Consider the following 17,589-nt stretch of genomic DNA (forward strand, 5'->3'; position numbering starts at 1 on the left):
ACCTTAAATCGGACGAAGATATATATGGGAGCTACATCTATATCTGAACCGATTTTCACGAAACTTGGCAAACATCATTCTAGACCTTATTCATTACGCTGTGCAAAATTTCGTGCAAGTCAAAAGAGGATTATTAAAAATTAGTAAAATAGATTTTTTTAACCACTTATTTTTGACCAAAAACCTAGCTGGGAAAATAGGGAAGGTCTTTACCGAATGGATTTATCCTAGTTTATAAGATGGCTAGGCAGGTCGAGAATAAAGTGTTAACATTTCGAACTGATTGAATTAATAGTATTTGAGTTATCTTGTCCGTCGATCGTAACCCGAATCGACCCAGAACTTTTTTTAATTTTTCGAAAATAGGGCATTTATGTAGGTCATAGGGATTATGTGTGTGTTGTTGTGTATGTGACCCTATGGTAACATTGTGCTGATTCGGGTTAAAGGAAAGTCCTTCTTTCCGACGGCGGACATGATTGCCGATCACTGAAACATCCGAATCTCAAAATCCCAACGTAATTAGAAATACTAAATATCTGGCTCTTATATAAACTAGGATTATTGACTTCGTTTAAAAATTAGTAAAATATATATTTTTTTTTAACCAACTATTATTGACCAAAAACCTAGCTGGGAAAATAGGGAAGGTCTTCACCGAATGGATTTATCCTAGTTTATAAGATGGCTATGCAGATTGAGAAAAACGTGTTAAAATTTGGAACCGATTGTATTAATAGTATTTGAGTTATTGTGCCCGTCAATCGTAAAAACGCTGTTTCGAGAAAAATACGTTTAACGTTTGCGAAGCACTCTTGTCGTCGATTGATGCTGACTCCATATATCGGCTATATCTTCAAGAGTTCTTTAGATTTTCATTTGAAATTTAAATAGACATTCTGTGAAGTAATGGTTCATATTTAAAAAAAAAAAAAACGATTTTTTAAACCGAGAATGGGAGGTTCCTTTAAAGCCACTGGCTGCATTTTATTTCAAGTCGCAATTTGGAATTTCAGGTTTATAAGATAAATTACTCCCTGGCAGAAAATTTTCAATATCGGTTCACAGATTCCCTCGGAATTGTTTGAATTTTTTGTAGTTCCCCATTGTGTTTATGGGATATGTTTCTTGTTGTACAATAATGCACCAGACAACACTCAGTGTTAACCCTCGTAAATGGTTTCATTTTGGTGTAAGAACACAAATTTTGGAGTTATTTTTTATTTTTTGTTGTTTGGAAAATTTATGTTGGCATTATGCAGAATGCAACAATGGATACATTTTTCTGCCTGTTCTGACTTTAGACATTCCTTGGCAATAATAAATAAAGTGTGAACTTGTAAAATTATGGTCATAATGGTAAATTGAAAAATGAAAAACAATTTGGAGTTATTTTTATACGGAAAGAATGAAAAAATGCATAAAAGTTCATTCCGAACGAAATTTCTTAAACTTAATGCAAACTTCGAAGAGAGAACAAGTCACAGTGTTTAATTAAAAGAAAAAATCTTATCTAAAAATTGCATAAATCATTTTTTGTTTTTAATTAATCTACAATCTCAAATTTAATATCAGTTGTTCTTCTTTAAAATAACAGCGGTCTTTGGGGATTTTGTGTTAGCAATTCCCAGGAGTTAAACTCCTTAAGCCCCCTGCCACTTTTCGGATTCACATTATGAACATAATGCGTAAATACATACATAGATACATATGTACTCTCGCATGGTTGTATGTATGCGTTTGCAATTTAGACATGTAGGCAGATAAAACTTTTGCAAACCAAGTGTAAAATGTATTGGCCACATTTGCAACAAAAGTTTGCACACGAACGACAAATAAACTTTTGTGTTTGAAGCCGCCAACAACTGCAACTTTTGTGGTTTCAAATGTGGTTTTGTGAGTAAATATGCATAAATTAAAAGTATAATTAAATTCTCAAGGGAACACACGCATACACAAACACAACACAGAGGCCTACATAGATATACACATACATATTATGTATAATGTTAGGGAGTAGACAATCAGGAGGTTGTCCATTAGAAGACTTATTAGACGACAATTATAGAATATATATTTTAGAGTTAAATGCAGGAAATGCAGATATTGGCCAGAGAGACCAGAAGTGCAAATAATCTTTATAGACGAGCTGAAGGGTGACTTTATAGACAAGCTGGAATAGTCTTTATATACCAGCTGATGGGAGTCTTTATAGAAGTTTATTGGCTTTAGCCTAGTTCATACACTCCCAGAGAAACGTGTCAAAATTTGGAACCGATTGGATTATTAGTTTTTGAGTTATCGTGCCCGCCATTCTTAAAAATACTGCTTCGAGAAAAATGCGTTTAAAGTTTGAGAAACACTCTTGCCGCCATTTGATGCTGTAAATCGGCTATATCTTCAAGAGTTTTTGATATTTTCACTTAACATTTTGTAGGGACATTCTTGAATTAGTGTAGATTCGAAAAACCAAATAAAATTTTTTGACACCGGGGGGCCCCTTAAAACAGATTTTCACAGTGTTATAGAATGGGGTTTTTTTAGCCACACAAGAATCGATGCATTTTTGCCTTGATAATCCTGGTTTTCAGCTCGGCTCGTCTCTAAAGACAATCTGCCCTTAACCATGTCTATAAAGTTTTCTCTTAAGAGTCTGCCTGGTCTACAGCTCTTCAAATCGTTATAAAGACTCTGAGGCATTCAGCTTGTCACTAAAGATTCCTATCCCCCCTTGTCATCAAACCGTTATAAATACTCTGAGGCCTTCAGCTTCTCCAGTTCAGTTTGTTTACAAGGACTCCCATCAGCTCGTCTATAAATACTCCTGTTATTCCTGCCTACAGGTCGCCTATTAAGACACGCTGGTCTCCAACTTGCCAACTGTAACTTTCTTCAGCTCATCTATAAAGATTCCCTGACCTTCAGCTAGTCTATAAATACATTTTATATTTTTCTGTAGTCCTTCTGCCTTTCTGGTCTATGAAGACCCCCTCTGCCTGGTCTACAGCTCGTCCTTGGATTGTCACTAAAGATTCCTAACCCCCCCTTGTCATCAAATCGTTATAAAGACTCTGAGGCCTTCAGCTTCTCCAGTTCAGTTAGTTTATAAGGACTCCCATCAGCTCTTCTATAAATACTCCTGTTATTCCTGCCTACAGGTCACCTATTAAGACACGCTGGCCTCCATCTTTTCAATTGTGACTTTCTTCACCTCGTCTATAAAGATTTCCTGGCCTTCAGCTAAACTATAAATACAATTGGTATTTTTTTCTAATCATACTGCCTTTCTGGTCTATTAAGACCCCCTTCAGCTCGTCTATAAAGACTAATTCCTGATTCACGTCATCTATAAAGATCTGTAAAGACTCTGTGATCTTCAATTCCTTGCTTCAGTTCGTCTATAGAGACTCTCTGACCTACAGTTCGTTTATAAAGATTCTTTGATTCAGTTAATCAACAAAGTAAATCTGTTCTTCAGCTGGTTTGTCTATATAGACTCAGACCATGAGCTCATATATAAAGGTCCCTGGTATTCATTTCGTATGTAAGAACTATCTGACCTTCAGCTCGTCTATGAAGACTCTCTAGTGTCCGCTTGTCTACAGACGCTCCCTGGTTTTCAATTCGTCTATAGAGACTATCCGAATCCTAGCCTTTAATTGAATTGAGTCCTTTCGATTGCCTAAATTTAACCAATTTAATAATTTTCAAAACTTATTGATTGATATATATTTTATTTTAATTTTACAGATAACCAACCATTCCCAGTCAAAAATAGCAGACACCAAAATAGCCAATGAGACTTCTGGCAATTTCTATTTATATGTATGCATTAATTTTATTTAAATTTGATAATTATATATTTTATGTTCAGTCCAATTCACATATATATTAAATAACAACATTAAATGTAATAAAATAAAACGCTGCACACAAAAACGCTCCCGTGACCTACCCTGTAGTTCCGGGCTTTTGTTTTAATGGCATTTACGTTTTCTTTCTAAATGCATATCTTTGCTTATCAGAAGCTCGTCTCTACAGGTATCTCACAGGGTAGAAATGATCAACAAATATCTACGAAGTGTCAAAAACCAAGTGAATATTAAATAAAGTGCAAATTTAAGACAATTTGAAATATACAATAAATAAATAAATTTTGAAATCAGAAAAATATCGATTTATTATTAATACGTTGGTAAAAAAGTAAGTATAAAAATCTATCGCTACTAAATTTGAGGGCTATATCGAAATCTGAGTCGATTTCCACCAATCGTGTTCCTGTTTGGGCTAAATAAATGAGATGTGACAAATTTCATTCCATTCGGATCATAAATGCAACCCATACACTGCTTACAATAATACATGGACAAGACAGATACACGCACAAATGGACAGACATGCATAGATCGACTCAAAAAATAATTGTATGTATAAATGGAATTTGGATGGCCCCTTACATACTTCGAAAGTAATAACAATGAACATTTCCCATAAGGATAAAGAAAAGTCATACATTTTTTTTCTCACACCATTTATTACTGTACAAATACATACATATATAGATAGCGGTAATATGTGTTATTTATACATAATACATTACATGTACATCGCGCATAATACAAATACTTTTTCAAAATCTTAAATCTACAATAATTATCAATTATCAAAATTGTACGCTTATCCAAAAAAAAAGTAAACAAAAGAATAAAAAATAGAAAGAGAGAGAGAGAGAGAGAGAGGGAGAGAAAGAGAAAGATAAAAAATCAACTGTCATTCTTAAAAGCTATCCAATGTACGTTCTATCTGCAGTACATCGTTCATCATGTAGTTGCGCATGTGACACAGAGCTCGGACAACATCATCAGCATTGCTGCTAGCATAACGTCCCAACCATTGGGAGGGTAAGAGATTCTTGGGTTTGGTTATATCGGCGGGTGTTATTGGCGTCAAAGCTCTCTTCCAGTTGGCCGAATTTTGAGCATTCTGTTGATGGGTGGTACCTTGCAGCGAGGCTATATATTTGATATACGCCTCCGAGTGTAGAACACGTTGAGGCCTTGGTGGTACCGTAACAAATAATGGTTCTGGAGGAGGTACAAATATTTGTGGTTGCTGCTGATAGGGATAATGATGTTGTTCCACACCACGTGGTGAGTGACTTGCATTGACCACCATTGGATTCATTGTATTATTGCCCATTTGTTGTTGCTGCTGCATTTGCTGTTGTTGTGTCATAATTTGAGCGGGTTTTATTTTGCGCGGCACAAAGTTTTTACTGCGCTCGTGAGGCAAAATTACTTTACTACACTTGGTCAAGTGCACCTCACGCACATGCTTGATAAGCCTCACCAGCGATGGGAAAGCCTGCAGATTCTTCTTCATGCGTATACAATTACGCCACTGGCAGTAATACTCATTTTCAGTTTGCTGTGAGGCGGTTCGCTGTACATGGCCCGTATTGTCGGCAATACAATGTTCCATACAATCGACCGAATCTTCAAATTGAAAGTCACACTTATCCCAGTGGCATTCAAAGGTGAGACCAATCTGTTGGTTTTCGCCAGTTTGATTTGGTCCCGGACTGGCACAATTGTTCATGGTCAACATTTGTTGTTCTTCCATGAGTTCACAACGTGCCTTGGTCTCCTCGTTGATGCGTTGAGCTCTATCTTCCCATGCCTGTTTAACATTGGCCGGTAGATTTTTCCATTCATTACCAACCATACGAGAAATGTCACCGAATGAAGCATCGGGATTGGCGGTACAAACACCCTTTCTATGCTCACTGGAATAGAGAATAAAACCAGTGAGACTCTTCTTGGTGGTTTTTTTGGCCTTCGATGATATTGGCGTGGAGGAGACGGATGGTGCCGGCGATGAGGTGGTTACAATATCTGAACTAACCGAAGGTGGATTACCATCCATAGAATCTTCCATAATGCCGAGGCTTTCATTTAAATCCCCATTCTTAACATCTTTGGACGGTTTAATTGGAACTTTGAAATATAATATTTCATCTTGGGTCACTTCTGGACTGTGAATAAACCTCCGCAATGAATTTGGGGCGGTAAATTTACGCAATGACTTGCGTAACTCATCGTAGGCAGCTTCACAGATATAAACGTCGCTTTCAACAAATTCGGTGGGACGACAGGTAATGTAATCCTGATATTCCAAAACGGCACAACGTCCCACAATGCTTATAACGGGACTGGCTTCTTCAACTGTGGAGAGGAGTAACTCCTGGCGATAGAATTGTTTGCCAAACGGTGGCTGGGTGGGCAATGGAGGTTGAATCTCGTTGGGAGCCAACAACCAGGGACCCTTAAAGTAGGATTTATTATTCTGTTCCCAGATTTGATGAATTTGAGCAATAGATTGTTTGCCACCCTGAGTGGCCACATACACAAAATCACCCGTCTTCACCACACCACTACAAATGGTGTTGAACTGCTGATAGTACACAGCATTGGGTTCGGCATTTGGTGGGGGATCACAGGCCACATTGGGTTTCTCCTTCTCCACCAACGATTCCTGCATTTTCAATTCCTCCAATTCCCCTTTGTGTTTCTCCACACGTTCCTTGAACACCGACATAACACGCTTTATTTCAATGGGCTTATCTCGGGGTGTCAACTTCACGGGATCATTTTCTCGGACAAATGGCCAATTTTTGAATTTCTTAAAAGATCTTGATCGCACATGATACCGTGATTCGCACACAAACACATCTTTGTCATCAAAGTTTTCCGGCTTAGCCTTGATGTAATCCTTGATGTGCATTACATAGCATTTACCCTGTACCCTTTCCATGGGTATATTCTGGGAAACGCTGCTCTTGAAGACTTCTTTCTCGAAGAATTTTCTTGTCTGGACATGATAGGTTTCATGGGGACTCAAGAATACCGAACCATACATCATTTTCTTATCATCCTCGGTGGTCCAGAGACGTTCAATATAGGCGATACTCAGCGATTTATGTTCATTGTGGGTGAAGTACACAAAATCTCCGGGGGAGAAGACCTTCTGATTAAATGTCATACTTTCTCCCTGCATGGCGGCACGATCTACATCTTCCTTGTCATCTTGATCCTGTTCTTGTTCCTCTTGTGAAGATTTTTGTTGTTTCAATTGCTCCACTTCAGCCAACATCTTTTCCAAGGTGTAACTCAAAGCGGGACTACTCAAAGTGTCACGACAAACTTCATCTCGTTTCTTAATAAAGAATGTCTGTAACTCTATAGAATCTTGGAAAATATCCGAATCAGTGCGGGATAATTTTCTAGCCCTCTCCAGACAGGCAAAGACGTCTTCTTGGAAGATATCCAAACGTTTATAGACACCCTTATATAAACGACGTTTAACTACATCCAATGATATACCACGTACCTTCTGATCACCTGGCAATTCATCATATTCCGGCAATTCCAGTAACGAATCTGAATAGCAACGTCCTGCCTCATCTTGATGATTATATAGTGAAGAGAACAGTGACATTAATAACTCCTGTACAGCGAGACCAACATCAGGTACTGTATCACCAGCACTACGTAAACTCTGTTTCAATTGCAATGTCAGCTGCTGCAAGACCAAAGCATCCTTGTAGATTTGTGAATCAGGTTCATTGTATTTACAGGAATTTTCCAACATCAAAAGGAAATCTGCGGCCAATTCATCTATGGTCTCGTAAACTCCTTGCTTCAGCTTATTGGCAATCTTTTCCATATCGATGGGTTCCTTAATAATATCATAGTAATCGGGATAGTCAGTTTTTGACGGTAACTTGGTGAATATCAACGATAGCTGCCGTTTTCCTTTGGGCTCCTGATAATCACGAATCGATTCATAAAATTGCCATAATTTTTCACCCATTGGTACATTGGCACGACGTCGACCACATTTAAGTTTTTGCAAAGGCTTTTTGATTTCATTCAAGCCTGGGAAATCTTTAACAAGTTTTTCATTCAAGGCCTTTTCCAAAATATTGGAATCTTCATAGATAGTGGAACCTAAAATGAAAAAGGAAAAATATTTAGACTTTCTGATATAAGAAAAAATCAGTTCGATGGAAGAGCGGAAGCGAAGAAAATCTTAATAGAGGAGGTGAAAACTAGAGTCCTTATAGACGAGCTGAAGGGAGTCTTTATAGACGAGCTGAAGGGAGTCTTTATAGACGAGCTGAAGGGAGTCTTTATAGACGAGCTGAAGGGAGTCTTTATAGACGAGCTGAAGGGAGTCTTTATAGACGAGCTGAAGGGAGTCTTTATAGACGAGCTGAAGGGAGTCTTTATAGACGAGCTGAAGGGAGTCTTTATAGACGAGCTGAAGGGAGTCTTTATAGACGAGCTGAAGGGAGTCTTTAGAGCTGAAGGGAGTCTTTATAGACGAGCTGAAGGGAGTCTTTATAGACGAGCTGAAGGGAGTCTTTATAGACGAGCTGAAGGGAGTCTTTATAGACGAGCTGAAGGGAGTCTTTATAGACGAGCTGAAGGGAGTCTTTATAGACGAGCTGAAGGGAGTCTTTATAGACGAGCTGAAGGGAGTCTTTATAGACGAGCTGAAGGGAGTCTTTATAGACGAGCTGAAGGGAGTCTTTATAGACGAGCTGAAGGGAGTCTTTATAGACGAGCTGAAGGGAGTCTTTATAGACGAGCTGAAGGGAGTCTTTATAGACGAGCTGAAGGGAGTCTTTATAGACGAGCTGATGGGAGTCTTTATAGACGAGCTGAAGGGAGTCTTTATAGACGAGCTGAAGGGAGTCTTTATAGACGAGCTGAAGGGAGTCTTTATAGACGAGCTGAAGGGAGTCTTTATAGACGAGCTGAAGGGAGTCTTTATAGACGAGCTGAAGGGAGTCTTTATAGACGAGCTGAAGGGAGTCTTTATAGACGAGCTGAAGGGAGTCTTTATAGACGAGCTGAAGGGAGTCTTTATAGACGAGCTGAAGGGAGTCTTTATAGACGAGCTGAAGGGAGTCTTTATAGACGAGCTGAAGGGAGTCTTTATAGACGAGCGGAAGGGAGTCTTTATAGACGAGCTGAAGGGAGTCTTTATAGACGAGCTAAAGGGAGTCTTTATAGACGAGCTAAAGGGAGTCTTTATAGACGAGCTAAAGGGAGTCTTTATAGACGAGCTAAAGGGAGTCTTTATAGACGAGCTAAAGGGAGTCTTTATAGACGAGCTAAAGGGAGTCTTTATAGACGAGCTAAAGGGAGTCTTTATAGACGAGCTAAAGGGAGTCTTTATAGACGAGCTGAAGGGAATCTTTATAGACGAGCTAAAGGGAGTCTTTATAGACGAGCTAAAGGGAGTCTTTATAGACGAGCTAAAGGGAGTCTTTATAGACGAGCTAAAGGGAGTCTTTATAGACGAGCTAAAGGGAGTATTTATAGACGAGCTGAAGGGAGTCTTTATAGACGAGCTGAAGGGAGTCTTTATAGACGAGCTGAAGGGAGTCTTTATAGACGAGCTGAAGGGAGTCTTTATAGACGAGCTGAAGGGAGTCTTTATAGACGAGCTGAAGGGAGTCTTTATAGACGAGCTGAAGGGAGTCTTTATAGACGAGCTGAAGGGAGTCTTTATAGACGAGCTGAAGGGAGTCTTTATAGACGAGCTGAAGGGAGTCTTTATAGACGAGCTGAAGGGAGTCTTTATAGACGAGCTGAAGGGAGTCTTTATAGACGAGCTGAAGGGAGTCTTTATAGACGAGCTGAAGGGAGTCTTTATAGACGAGCTGAAGGGAGTCTTTATAGACGAGCTGAAGGGAGTCTTTATAGACGAGCAGAAGGGAGTCTTTATAGACGAGCTGAAGGGAGTCTTTATAGACGAGCTGAAGGGAGTCTTTATAGACGAGCTGAAGGGAGTCTTTATAGACGAGCTGAAGGGAGTCTTTATAGACGAGCTGAAGGGAGTCTTTATAGACGAGCTGAAGGGAGTCTTTATAGACGAGCTGAAGGGAGTCTTTATAGACGAGCTGAAGGGAGTCTTTCTCGGCATGCTAAAGGGAATCTTTCTAGACGATCTTAAAACTAGAGTAACTTCTGGTAATGTGGACCATGCGTCAAATGTGGACCACCCCCAATATCTAAGAAAATGCTTGAAATATGTCAATGCCGCCTTGATAAATGTGTTCGCAATTAGTGAAAACAAACATCAAACTTGGTTTTTAATAAATAATTGCAATGTTGAAAATTTAGTAGGTGAAAATGTAGCTCTGATTGTAAAAGTGTGATTTGAAAATTTTTTAGCTCAATAGCCGAACGATTTTGTAAAATAATCGAACATTTTGTTTTTCTCGAATGTAAAGGGGTTATGTGGTTTTCTTGTTTTCTTTAACAAAAATACACGTTTATCTGTTATTACAATCGGTTATTTTTAAATTTTTATTCGTTTTTGAAGCCGATAATTATTTTTAAATAAAAATATTCAATGTCGGGTAATGTGGACCACTATAAAAAAGTGGGGCATTTTCATGAGGACGAGCTCGAAACAAGGACGCATTTAATATGCGAGGATGTATTCTATCCTCTGAAAACTCGATATCCGAAATTATAGGTGCCTCGGTTGGATAATGAAGCAAGGACCTTCAAAATACCGCAAATGTGGTGGTACCCCTAAAAGGCGGCTATTCCAAAACATGGACCCATCTATTTTTGCATTCATTGTAACCCAAGAGTGCAATAAATTGATATTTATCACAATTAATCCACAACCTACCTTTATCTTACTGATCCTCATTACCCACACATACTGGTCCACATTACCCGCCAAGTTATTTTTATTTGCAGTTTAGAGTTTTTTGAAATATAATGCAATAACATTTTTATGGACAAATATATATAATTTTTGACCTGGAATATAATTAGCCAACAAATCTACCATGTTGTGAAAACAATTTGTTTTTATTTTTTACCTTTGTTACGCCCACAATATACAAAAAATGAAAATGGTGGTCCACATTACCCGAAGTTACTCTATACGTATTTAAATTTAGTGGAGTAAATATAAATTATTAACTCACCCTCTTCATTATATTGCCGGCAATTGGCAAACATCAACCGATAATCGGCGACAACATCTTCAACATCACGATATTTATCCCCACGGATGTTATTCTCGATCGTATTCATATCGATGGGATTTTGTATGACATCATAATAATCAGGATAGATTTTCCGAGGTGGTTTCTCCATAAACAAATCTATAGGTTTGCGTGTACCCAACGAAAAGTCCAATAAATATTTATGTAAAGCCAAGATCTTTTTCTTCAGTGGCGGAGTTATGGTCATACGTTGTGGTTTAGGTGTTGCAACCACCGATGTATTTAAGGTACTGCTATTGGCCGATTGATTAAGACGTGGACGACCTTTTTTCTTTGGTGTTGGACCTGCAGATGCAACCAAGGTGTTTTGTTCACTTTCATCATCATCGACCTCTTCGTCTTCTTCCTCATCTTCCATTTCACTGGTATCTTGATCGGGAGCATCTTCCACCAGTTTGGCATTCATTAGTTTTAACATTTTCACGGCATCCTTGTGGGTGCGATGTGTCGGAGGATAGGCCTTTTTGGCATTGTCAAGCATTAAATACAAATCTGCCGTAAGGTCACTGATGTTGGCATATTCTCCTTTATTCAATTTAGTGTGAATTTGACACATGGAAATGGGACGTTTGATGAGTTCAAAATATTCTGGATGAAAGCGGCGTATGGGTAATTTCCATAGTGAGGTGCCCAAGGGGGGACCTGTTGCTCCTGGATGTTCAGAGAAACCAGGAGCATTGTATAGATGATCGAATAGTGCCCACATGGGACCTTCTCCTTTTTTGCTGGTCTCCTCATCATCCGAACTGTCGACTTCTTCTTTAAGGGCCGCTATGGCAGCCGACATTAGAGATTTTGGCCGTTTGATGGGTTTCACTTTTCCCGTTTCCAACTCCACCCTCCTTTGGGTAAATATTTTCTTTAATGTCTTGGCATCTTTGTAGATTTGTGAACCGGGCTCATTAAATTGGCAGGCATTCTTGGTCATTTGCAGCAAATCCTTTTCCATTTCTTGCAAATTGGAATAGGCATTGGTTTGTATCTTTGTGGCAATCAGCCGCAAATCGATGGGATGTTCAATGACATCATAATAATCCGGATACATTTTCTTTGAGGGTAGCAATAGGAACATGCGGTGCAAGGGTCTGTCATTCATAGTGCTGTCCACAGATGTCATAACAGAGGCAAACAGTTCTTCATATAGATTTACGTCATCTTCCTTGGAGCCGCCATCTTCATCGGTGTTGCAAGTCAAACGTCTGCGGCCCCGTTTATTTTTCGGTTCTTCTTCTACCAACCCCAAAGACTCGAGCAACTTCTGTTTATGGGCAAGGACATATTGCCACAATGCCACGGCATCCTGATGTTCTGTGGTGTCTGGTTTATAAAATGCCTTGGCATTGTTTACCAACAATTCGAAATCCTGCACCAATTCATCCAAATCTTCGTAAGCATCGGTTTTCAATTTTTGTTGTATTTTCAACAAATCAATTGGATTGTTGACCACATCATAATATGAGGGCTCTTGGCGTCGCTTGGGTGCCCTTATGAATGTGTCACACAACATGGAACCATCTTCCTTTTTCAGATTCCGTACGGAGTCGTATAGCGACTGGCACATTTCACTCGAATCCATTTTGCGTTTCTTGCGAACAGCGGTCATTGAGGAAATTATGGAATTTGATGCTGTCGCCAATACCGGTGATTTCTCCGGTGTGGAGTCGTCCATTTGTAAAGGTTCATCGTCATTCTTACTGCTAATCGAACTTGCTCGTCGTTTACGGCTCAGCATGATTTATTCTGTTATGTTCGATAATTGTTTTTCTTAATATAATAAAAATAAATGTATATTTTTTTAGTTTTTCGTATTATATTTCTTTTTTAAAAACGAAAATGATAATTTCCACAAATATATTTCCTCGCTGCTTGCAATAGACGACGCCGAAAAAAATGCCACTACGTGCTGTAAACACAGGGTTGCTATGCGAATGTCATACAATTGCATTGTTACCATATTGGTGTTACCATATTGGTGTTGCCAGATTGATGAAGTAGTTTTTGGGATTTATGTGTGATGGTTAATACAACATTTACAATGAACTAAAACACGTACATTATAAATGTTGATACCAAGGGTTCATATTTTAGAATTTTATTTATTTATTATTTTTTTTTTTAAATTCATACATGGTTTATTTGGCCAAATATTATAATTATAATTCCAGAACCTAAAAGGTTCTACTAACTTTACGTTCAAGTTTTCCAACTTTTTACTCGAAACCCGTTTCTGAAACAATTATGTTCAATCAGAAAATTTTAGAATTTTTTGATGATCTCAGATTTAATCAACACGTATTTTTTAATAATACGTTTATATTTAACCGGATTTCGGTAACCCAGTGGGTTTCAATTGTCAAATAAATCCTCATAAAGTAGATTAACACAGTCAAAAGTTCTAAAGTATATGTCGTTTAATGTTCCTTTCATAAATATCAGGGCAACTTTAACTGCGTTCTTAACGAAAATCTGTAAATTTAGAACATTTGCTGCAGAAATAGACCGGAGTTTAAGAAGATAGAAAAGAAAATGGCGATCTTTTATATTTTCTATTAGCAGAGAAAGAATGGTAACTATGAATGCATACTTCTACCTGGCTGCCGTGTAGATATTTAGAGAATTTTTGTGTATGTACTCTCTGAACGACTTTATCGACATGTTTATACATATTTCCTATGAGAACATCACAGACATAGGCTCCAATTTTCAAAGAATATTTCTGGATTTTTGGATTTTTAAAGAATATTTCCTACCGAACCATTACAAACGTAGGCGTGGATTTTTAAAGAATATTTCCTACCGAACCACTACAAACGTAGGCGTGGATTTTTAAAGAATATTTCCTACCGAACCATTACAAACGTAGGCGTGGATTTTTAAAGAATATTTCCTACCGAACCATTACAAACGTAGGCGTGGATTTTTAAAGAATATTTCCTACCGAACCATTACAAACGTAGGCGTGGATTTTTAAAGAATATTTCCTACCGAACCATTACAAACGTAGGCGTGGATTTTTAAAGAATATTTCCTACCGAACCATTACAAACGTAGGCGTGGATTTTTAAAGAATATTTCCTACCGAACCATTACAAACGTAGGCGTGGATTTTTAAAGAATATTTCCTACCGAACCATTACAAACGTAGGCGTGGATTTTTAAAGAATATTTCCTACCGAACCATTACAAACGTAGGCGTGGATTTTTAAAGAATATTTCCTACCGAACCATTACAAACGTAGGCGTGGATTTTTAAAGAATATTTCCTACCGAACCATTACAAACGTAGGCGTGGATTTTTAAAGAATATTTCCTACCGAACCATTACAAACGTAGTCGTGGATTTTTAAAGAATATTTCCTACCGAACCATTACAAACGTAGGCGTGGATTTTTAAAGAATATTTCCTACCGAACCATTACAAACGTAGGCGTGGATTTTTAAAGAATATTTCCTACCGAACCATTACAAACGTAGGCGTGGATTTTTAAAGAATATTTCCTACCGAACCATTACAAACGTAGGCGTGGATTTTTAAAGAATATTTCCTACCGAACCATTACAAACGTAGGCGTGGATTTTTAAAGAATATTTCCTACCGAACCATTACAAACGTAGGCGTGGATTTTTAAAGAATATTTCCTACCGAACCATTACAAACGTAGGCGTGGATTTTTAAAGAATATTTCCTACCGAACCATTACAAACGTAGGCGTGGATTTTTAAAGAATATTTCCTACCGAACCATTACAAACGTAGGCGTGGATTTTTAAAGAATATTTCCTACCGAACCATTACAAACGTAGGCGTGGATTTTTAAAGAATATTTCCTACCGAACCATTACAAACGTAGGCGTGGATTTTTAAAGAATATTTCCTACCGAACCATTACAAACGTAGGCGTGGATTTTTAAAGAATATTTCCTACCGAACCATTACAAACGTAGGCGTGGATTTTTAAAGAATATTTCCTACCGAACCATTACAAACGTAGGCGTGGATTTTTAAAGAATATTTCCTACCGAACCATTACAAACGTAGGCGTGGATTTTTAAAGAATATTTCCTACCGAACCATTACAAACGTAGGCGTGGATTTTTAAAGAATATTTCCTACCGAACCATTACAAACGTAGGCGTGGATTTTTAAAGAATATTTCCTACCGAACCATTACAAACGTAGGCGTGGATTTTTAAAGAATATTTCCTACCGAACCATTACAAACGTAGGCGTGGATTTTTAAAGAATATTTCCTACCGAACCATTACAAACGTAGGCGTGGATTTTTAAAGAATATTTCCTACCGAACCATTACAAACGTAGGCGTGGATTTTTAAAGAATATTTCCTACCGAACCATTACAAACGTAGGCGTGGATTTTTAAAGAATATTTCCTACCGAACCATTACAAACGTAGGCGTGGATTTTTAAAGAATATTTCCTACCGAACCATTACAAACGTAGGCGTGGATTTTTAAAGAATATTTCCTACCGAACCATTACAAACGTAGGCGTGGATTTTTAAAGAATATTTCCTACCGAACCATTACAAACGTAGGCGTGGATTTTTAAAGAATATTTCCTACCGAACCATTACAAACGTAGGCGTGGATTTTTAAAGAATATTTCCTACCGAACCATTACAAACGTAGGCGTGGATTTTTAAAGAATATTTCCTACCGAACCATTACAAACGTAGGCGTGGATTTTTAAAGAATATTTCCTACCGAACCATTACAAACGTAGGCGTGGATTTTTAAAGAATATTTCCTACCGAACCATTACAAACGTAGGCGTGGATTTTTAAAGAATATTTCCTACCGAACCATTACAAACGTAGGCGTGGATTTTTAAAGAATATTTCCTACCGAACCATTACAAACGTAGGCGTGGATTTTTAAATAATATTTCCTACCGAACCATTTCCTACAGTGTCACCATCGAAACAGCCATGTCGATTCATGACTTGATTTTCTTAAATACAAATTTTAACCGTCCAAGCACGTTTGGAGAGGTCTTTATAACCTAGAGAGAGTCCTATCAAACAAGTCTGAAGAGTATCCGAACAAATGTAGGCACCCAAATAGTAGAATAGCTTAAGGTTCGGTCGCCGATAGTTTTCGAAAATTTTACCACTGATAGCGCTAAGAGCTCTGATTACAACAAAATCCAAAACGATTTGCGTTACTTAAACTAGACTTTATTCTATATTATATAGGGCATATTCGGAGACCACCCAAGTAGCAGGTAAGAAGCATCTGTCTAGACAAATACAAGTATTCATAAATATAAATTCCTTTATGTTCACGAAATCAACACGCACTCAAATGTAAAACTCTTTGTGTGAACATAATACATTGTGTACAAAAATGAACAAATCACCCTGTTACAATACAACTCTGTAGTATATACGCACTTTTACGTAGCGTGACAACCCTGCCATTAAAAGCAAAATATCGACTGCAATTTGCATCAGGTAAAATATCGCCGGGGGAATTTTTTTATTATTTCCAACTATTTACGTTATATTTTTTACAACAAATAAACCATAAAAAATATTAACATCCATTAACACACACATTTTTATTATAGGCAATTTTAAAACGCGCATTAAAAATCTCCAAAAACTCCAACTAAAAAACAACAATGACTGGTCGTGGTAAGGGAGGAAAAGGTTTGGGAAAAGGTGGTGCCAAGCGTCATCGTAAGGTACTTCGTGATAATATCCAAGGTATCACCAAACCAGCTATTCGTCGTTTGGCCCGTCGTGGAGGTGTAAAACGTATATCTGGATTGATATATGAGGAAACTCGTGGTGTATTGAAGGTACGTATGTTTGGATGTGTGTGTGCGTCTGTGAACAAACATTTGTTTTTATTTATTTGTTGGAATATTCCAGAATGTAATTACATACTAATTGTTTCCATTTCCATATTTTAGGTATTTTTGGAAAACGTAATTCGTGATGCTGTTACTTATACCGAACACGCTAAACGTAAAACTGTAACAGCTATGGATGTGGTCTATGCCTTGAAGCGTCAAGGCCGTACTTTGTACGGTTTTGGTGGTTAAGCGTTTATTTTTCCTGGAGACGATCTCATTCTTACTGTCACATTGATGTATTATGGGTAATAAAAAAAGGCGAATCAACCAAATATATTCCATCTAATTGACACAACTAAATACTAAAGAATTCCATTTGAGTTTGACAAAAATAAAAATTTTATTCGATTTTCCGCACACAAAATATAAACATATTTGGGCTAATCTATTTTGATTGTAATTTAAACTAATATGACAGTATAATTAATAAAGAATATCAATACTATTTTGGTGTCTAAATTAAACTGTGGTTGTTTTCATATGGGGCAACTGTTGAAATTACAATGGAAATTGTGCATTTTTGGCAGATACATGCATTTGTATTAGGTTCACGAACACTTTTTCCCAGTTCCATTTCCGATCGGGTTTGTTTTCGAATAAAGTTTCTA

General features: G+C 37.7%; 2 protein-coding genes and 1 long non-coding RNA gene across 3 annotated transcripts in view; 1 reads left to right on the forward strand and 2 right to left on the reverse strand.

The window, feature by feature from the left end:
- Positions 1-17,589, reverse strand: part of LOC133325002 (uncharacterized) — a 165,968-nt gene that overhangs the window by 37,488 nt on the left and 110,891 nt on the right. The window lies entirely within an intron of this gene.
- Positions 4,774-12,833, reverse strand: LOC133325004 (protein polybromo-1). The gene is made up of 2 exons (XM_061533831.1): positions 11,021-12,833; positions 4,774-8,009 (listed from the first exon to the last, which is right to left on the reverse strand). Exons 1-2 carry the CDS (start codon positions 12,831-12,833, stop codon positions 4,777-4,779), a joined length of 5,046 nt encoding a protein of 1,681 aa, XP_061389815.1. The 3' UTR covers positions 4,774-4,776.
- Positions 16,729-17,198, forward strand: LOC133324998 (histone H4). Its single transcript, XM_061533826.1, has 2 exons — positions 16,729-16,924; positions 17,039-17,198. Exons 1-2 carry the CDS (start codon positions 16,745-16,747, stop codon positions 17,168-17,170), a joined length of 312 nt encoding a protein of 103 aa, XP_061389810.1. The 5' UTR covers positions 16,729-16,744; the 3' UTR covers positions 17,171-17,198.

Source organism: Musca vetustissima, unplaced genomic scaffold (assembly GCF_032173495.1).
Source record: "Musca vetustissima isolate MV318-11 ecotype Yass unplaced genomic scaffold, APGP_CSIRO_Mvet_v1 utg29156, whole genome shotgun sequence".
NCBI lineage: Eukaryota > Metazoa > Arthropoda > Insecta > Diptera > Muscidae > Musca > Musca vetustissima.

Bases quoted from the DNA above. Each gene is read 5' to 3' on its own strand.
- LOC133325004 (XM_061533831.1), bottom strand. From the start codon at position 12,833: ATGCTGAGCCGTAAACGACGAGCAAGTTCGATTAGCAGTAAGAATGAC. The intron at 8,010-11,020 runs GTGAGTTAATAA...TTTTCATTTTAG, and splicing joins CCGGCAATATAATGAAGAGG to GTTCCACTATCTATGAAGAT.
- LOC133324998 (XM_061533826.1), top strand. From the start codon at position 16,745: ATGACTGGTCGTGGTAAGGGAGGAAAAGGTTTGGGAAAAGGTGGTGCC. The intron at 16,925-17,038 runs GTACGTATGTTT...TCCATATTTTAG, and splicing joins AAACTCGTGGTGTATTGAAG to GTATTTTTGGAAAACGTAAT.